Source organism: Trypanosoma theileri (genome assembly GCF_002087225.1).
Source record: "Trypanosoma theileri isolate Edinburgh chromosome Unknown TM35_Tth_62_V1, whole genome shotgun sequence".
Taxonomy (NCBI): Eukaryota; Euglenozoa; class Kinetoplastea; order Trypanosomatida; family Trypanosomatidae; genus Trypanosoma; species Trypanosoma theileri.
In genome coordinates, this window is record NW_021639904.1 from 56,226 (window position 1) to 62,501 (window position 6,276).

Sequence of the window (6,276 nt, forward strand, 5' to 3'; positions counted from 1 at the left end):
TTAATGTTAATGTGTTTTGTGTGTGTTTTTGCTCTCTGTGTGTTTATCCTATAATTATTATTATTGCTACTCCATTGTGTGTGTGTGTTCTTGGAAATTCTCTGTGTGTGCACCTGGGCTTGCACTGTGATAATGATGAACTGTTTTTTGCAGTGGAGGAAGAGAAAGGAAATAATACTAACAGATTAATTTATAATTGCGTATATACACATATATAGACTTACACCCATGGTTGGTGTGTATTTCTATGTTTACTGGGTAAATTGGGCTAATGGTTAATATGTTTTTCTTTGCTTGATGATTTTGCTGGATCGCTTAGCCTTTTTTTGAAATATTTGTGAGTGTGGGCTTTTTTTGTTTTTTTTACTCTTACTGAGGTTATTGCGCTGTATTGCATTCTTTAACTGGTAGGTGTATACTTTCACAATGTGAGTTTCCATAGTGGTAATCGATTTGTGTGTCCTAACATGTTTGATTCTTCATTTATTATTTTCTTTTTTTACTTTTTGATTGTCTTTCTTTCTAGATTAGTGTTTTTACGCAAACCAAACTATTGTCTCTCTCATGATGATGATGATGATGGGCCGTGTGATGTGTGTGTTGGCCGTTGTGCTGTGCTGTGCCTGCGGGTATACCATGGCGGCTGCTGCTGCTGTTGATAATGACAGTCCCAGTGGCCGTGGTGTATCCCGTGGGGCTGTGGAGGTGTCGTGCGGGGCCGGCGGTGCGCTGCGTGTACGCCCCGCTGCTGAGAGCGAGTGGCTTACATGCGGTGCGGGCAGCCGTGTGTCTGCATGTGGGAAGTACGCAGACCTCTGCCGCCAGCGTACCGCAAGAGCAGCAACAAGAACAACGACAAGGACAGCAGTCACTGCTAGTGAAGGGAAAACTAAGCCGTACGCAGGTGAAGATAAGGCTGGAAGTCATTGGGAATGGGATGGTTTTCCTTTTCTTTCAGAAGACGACGAGAAAGAGAAGGCCAATTGGGAGAAGTGTAATAAGTCCGAAACACGTGAAGTTCCTGAAGTGAAATGTTCGATTTGGAAAGAATTTAGGAAGGAGACTTCCAGTCAACCAATCACCGTTAACCGTCGTGAACCACATACACAACAGCAAGAACAACTAGTACAGAATCATGAACTCATACCTAATCAGCGGGAGGGCCTAACGAATGGGGACCATCCTGAGCAAGATAACAGTGTGGTGGTTTCCCCTGGGGTGTCTGCAGAACGGAAAGAAGAGTTAACTCTTGTCCCAGCTCCAGAGCCTTCACCTACGAAAGCTGCAGAACCACAGAGTACACCAGAAGGTACACCAGAATCAGAAAGAACTGAAAATCCACCAACAGGGGAACACACAACTGAAGAGGTTGATACCAATCAAACAAACCCACAAACACAGTCTGAAAGTGCCCCAACAAGTTCAGAAGAAACAAATACCACTACTCCACCGAGCTCCGAGAACACTACCACAGAAGCACCAACTGAAACACCATCTCCTGTACCCAATCCAGAGATCAACACTATTGCCTCCACTGTGCAGAAGAATAAGGGTAACGTTGACAGCAGTCTCAGTCCTGTGTGGGTGCGCACTGCAGCACCGCTACTGATTGTGGCTATGTTGTTCTCCATTACTGTGTACTAAACGGTGGGACTCATCTGAGGTCGAATAATAATAATGGTTAATACTAACATTATCACAATTGCGTACATCCCTCATGGGTGAATGAATTAATAATCTGTTTATCAGCTTTATCTTTTAATTCGAATATCTTTTCTTTTACTTTTATGTGTGTGTGTGTTCTTTTTCTTATTAATTCCATTACTTGCTTTTCCCGTTGTGTGTGTTTGCAGAAAACTGGGCTGTTCTGCTCACTGACGGTATACATCTCTTGCTAGTACACACAGATATGTGCAGTAATTTTATATATAAACTAGAGCCATGGAGTATTGTGTGTGTGTGTGTTTGGCTCTCTCTCTTATTTGGGTATTGTGGGGTGTTCTCTTTTTTTTTCTAATATTGGATACATATTATCATTACAAGCTGTATATTCCTTTTTGTTACTTACTGTGCTGTTGATTCTCTCTCTCTCTATCCCACTGTGAGTATTTGTTGTATTGGTGTACGTTTGTGTGTTTCTCTCAATTTTTTTTCTTCTGTACGTCTTTCTTCCTTGTATCAGTCTATTGCAGTAAAACACAACAATGACAAAGGCTGTAATGGTGAGGTGTTATCTGCTCTGTTTATTAACTCTTGCACTGTGTTGTGCCTGTGGGTTAGTATGGGCTGATAGTCCTAAAGCTTCTGATGCCCTTATTAAAGCTTCTACTATTGGTGTTCCTTCTCTTGTGCGTCGTGCCGTTACTGCGTTTATTATCTGTGCTGGTGATGAAAAGGAAGGTGATGTTGATTGTCAATGTGTGAAGGAAGAACACAATGGTGGGGATACGGAACATGGTTCTGCGCATGGAGATGGTGCTGCTGGTTCGAATTCATCCTTGGACAACAATTCCAGTATTCCTGGTGGTCCAGAGAGTGGTTCAGACCCAAAGCAGGTAGGTGGTGGAATTCAACGAGAATTGGAAAGTGAAAACGCAGGTCAATTAATAGGCACAAAAGGTGAACACGATCAAGTTTCTGCACCGCCTCCTGCCCTTTCAGATAACCTAGCCCAAAGTGCTGGCGGTGTGAATAATCTGGATTCCCAAGTTAACAAGGGCGATAATGGTGAGAAACAAAGTGATAATGAAAGGAGGGAATTTTCACAAACAAGTACCATCAAACCTATACAGGGTGAAAATGCAAAAGAGGAACTAAATAAAAAACCTGAAGTAACACCTGTTGCTCAATCTCCCAGTGATCCCAATGGATATTCTGAAGTCCTACAGACCCCAAGTCCGCAGGCACAGGAAACATCGTCTGGGAACACACAAGGGGTTCAAGAAAAGGAGCACAACGCTCAGAGTAATACTGCTAACACTGACAATTCCACTCTACCAAGTAATGAGGAATCAACCACCACCACCACAACAACAACAACAACACTTCCTCCTGAACTCACAAACAACAAGAAGGGTGATGCAGACAGCAGCAGCAGTATCAGCAGTTCTGTGTGGGTGCGTGTACCACTACTGATTGTGGTTACACTGGCCTGTATTCTTGTGTGCTGATTGTGGTGGTGTGGTGGTGTGACTCAAGTCATCCTTTGTTTTCTTTTTTTCTTTTTTTTGCATGCAATCCCTACACTCTAACTAATTTTCCACCTGTTGGGATTTATCTTCTTTTTTTTGTTTCTTAATGTTAATGTGTGTTTTGTGTGTTTTTGTTCTCTATGCGTTTATCCTATAACAATTATTATTGCTACTCCATTGTCTATGTGTGTGTGTTCTTGGAGACTCTCCGTGAGTGTGCCTGGGCTTGCACTGTGATAATAATGATGATGAACTGCTTTTTTGCAGTGTGGAAATAAAGAAATAATAATAACAGATGAATTTATATTTATAATTGCGTATATACACACATATAGACTTACACCCATAGTTGGTGTATATTTCTGTGTTTACTGGGTAAATTGGGCTAATTTGTAATATCTGTTTATTTGCTTGTGGTTTGCTTCTGCGTTGTGTGTGCTTTGCCCTGCACCGTTGTGGTGATATGTTTTCTGAAGAAACAAAAAAGAATAACAGATACACTTGTACTCATAATTGCATATGAATTCAAACATAACCGAGTTTCTCTTTGATTTTGTTGTTTAGTGGGGGTCGATGTTTTTCCATTTAATTTCTTTTTTTTTTCAGTTTGCTTGTGGTTCTTTGAGTGGTGTCCCTTTATTGGAATCTTTATTCTTCGTAATGATTGTTGTCATGTTTGTTGTGTGGTTGTGTGAGTTATTTTTTTTTACGCCGTATTTCTTTGTTTAACTATTTGTCTACGATGACTTTTTTCTCCCTTGTTATGTATTTCTTTGACAAGTTTAGCTGCCAAAAAGAAAAGATAAGTCTTGTCATGATGCTGCGACGCGTGTTTTGTTTTCTGGTTTTGCTTCTTAGCATTACCTGTGTGTGTGTAGCGAAAGAAGAGACTGAAGAAGAGGCACCTGCTCATGATCCTCTTTCTAATCCACTAACACCTTCGGGTGATCTTCCTTTTGGTTCTCCAGGTTCTTGTCCTGGTGGTGCTGATGCTGCTAGTAGTGCTGGTTGCCCTACTGAGAGTGCTGAAAAATCTTGTCCTCCTGATTCTTCTGGTTCTGCCGGTACTCAACCTCAATGTATTGAACATACAGCAAAGGTACAGGTTCCACCTGGACCGAAGACACCTGTTGATGATACTAAAGGTGACACTGGTCGTCAAGGGTCTGTAGGTGAAAGGGGTTCTGCAGGGTCTAAGGGTGATTCTTCTACTTGTTCTGCTACTGGTGCTGCTTCTACTAGCGCTACTGGCGGCATTTGCACTTCTGGTACTGCTGGTGCCCTTTCAGGTGATCGTGGTGAGGTGCACACACAACTTCCACAAATACAAAGTTCCCAACATGAACTTCAATCTCACGTTGTCAACGTTGCGGAGGAACAGCAACGACAGGGACACCTGGAATCTACCAAAGGGGAACAACCACAGTTAACGAGTCAAACCAAAACACGTGAATCTTCTCCAGATCAAGTCACCGATTCTACACTGGAAGACGGTAGGAAGCCCCTACCCCACAACGACTCTCAATCACAAACAGGGTCACCTGATCAAGAGAACACAGAGACCACAAAAACAACAACGCCAGAAAAAGTAGAAGGGCAAGAAATATCACATGGTCAAACTCCTAATACAGATGACAGTTCACACAGCACTTCACCTAGAGATGATGCTCAGAATAATCACGATGAAAGTGAAACTAATGTTGTTGCAAACCCTACAGAAGGTGAATCAACCAGTAATGAGGAATCAACCTCAACCACCACCACCACCACAACAACAACAACAACAACACTTCCTCCTTTGCCTGCAAACAACAAGAAGGGTGATGCAGACAGCAGCAGCAGTATCAGCAGTTCTGTGTGGGTGCGTGTACCACTACTGATTGTGGTTACACTGGCCTGTATTCTTGTGTGCTGATTGTGCAGTGGTGCTGCAGTGACTCAGGTCATCCTTTGTTTTCTTTTCTTTTTTGCATTCCCTACAGTCCAACTAATCTTCCACCTGTTGGGATTATCTCTTTCTTTTTTTGTTTCTTAATGTTAATATGTTTTGTGTGTTTTTGCTCTCTCTCTATGTTTATCCTATAACTATTATTATTGCTACTCCATTGTGTGTGTGTGTTTTTCGAGACTCTCTGTGTGTGCCTGGGCTTGCACTGTGATGATGATGAACTGCTTTTTGCAGTGAAGGAAAAGAAATAATAATAACAGATACATATTTGTGTTTATAATTGCGTATACACACATATATGGACTTACACCCATAGTTGTTGTATTTCTATGTGTTTACTGTGTAAATTGGGCTAATGTTTAATATGTGTTTCTTTGTTTTGGTGCTCGTGGGTCATTGTGTGCTTTTGCCCTGCACGGTTTTTGGTAATCTGTTTTATAAGAGCAAAGGAACAAATAGTAGTTAATACAATTTGTATTCGTAATTACTTGAACAAATCATCATACTCAGTGGTCTGTGAGTTATTTTGTGCGTTTGGTCCTCTTCTTAATTTGTGTTTTTTTTTTCGCTTTCTTTGCTTGGGCGCTGTGTCCTTTCTCCTGTATTGTTGTGTGTTGGAGTGTTTTGTGTGGAGAGAAAATAATAAGGAATACATAAGTATATTTGTAATTGTGCTAGGTCCTACAGGAAGTGGCATTTTGATTTATTTCTGTGCTTTATGATTCTGATGGTCGTTCTCTTTAATTTTTTTTTTTCTTTTGAGGGGTAATTGGGATTTTCTGTTTGTTATTGGGTACTGTGTGCGTTTTTACTTTAATTTGGGTATTATCTGAGTTATGATTGCACGTTTTTTTTCATGCGTGTGTTTCTGCTGTAATTATTGAGTGTTCTTTGATTTGGTGTGTGTTTTTTTTATTTTCTTGTGTACATTAATTCAGTTTGTTTCTGGTTTTTCTATCTGTTTTTGGTTTTTTCCTGTAAGCGATTGAAGTAAGACTACTACACGAAGTATTGTAATAATGATGATGCGCTACGTGCTGTGTATCCTCGCTCTCCTGCTCTCATGTGCGTGTGTGCACGTCCTCGCTGAAGAAGTGCCTGCCGCCGATCTTTCCGACCAAGTCCCTGATACGGAGA

General features: G+C 41.2%; 3 protein-coding genes across 3 annotated transcripts; all 3 read left to right on the plus strand.

The window, feature by feature from the left end:
• Positions 1 to 564: 564 nt before the first annotated feature.
• On the plus strand, positions 565 to 1,644 carry TM35_000621220 (uncharacterized protein; the record flags this gene model as incomplete). The annotated part of the gene is made up of 1 exon (XM_029031008.1): positions 565 to 1,644. One exon carries the CDS (start codon positions 565 to 567, stop codon positions 1,642 to 1,644), a length of 1,080 nt encoding a protein of 359 aa, XP_028877714.1.
• A 560-nt stretch (positions 1,645 to 2,204) lies between these two features.
• On the plus strand, positions 2,205 to 3,170 carry TM35_000621230 (uncharacterized protein; the record flags this gene model as incomplete). Its single annotated transcript, XM_029031009.1, has 1 exon — positions 2,205 to 3,170. The coding sequence occupies one exon, from the start codon at positions 2,205 to 2,207 to the stop codon at positions 3,168 to 3,170; it is 966 nt and encodes a 321-aa protein (XP_028877715.1).
• An 835-nt stretch (positions 3,171 to 4,005) lies between these two features.
• Positions 4,006 to 5,106, plus strand: TM35_000621240 (uncharacterized protein; the record flags this gene model as incomplete). Its single annotated transcript, XM_029031010.1, has 1 exon — positions 4,006 to 5,106. One exon carries the CDS (start codon positions 4,006 to 4,008, stop codon positions 5,104 to 5,106), a length of 1,101 nt encoding a protein of 366 aa, XP_028877716.1.
• Between the last annotated feature and the right edge of the window lie 1,170 nt (positions 5,107 to 6,276).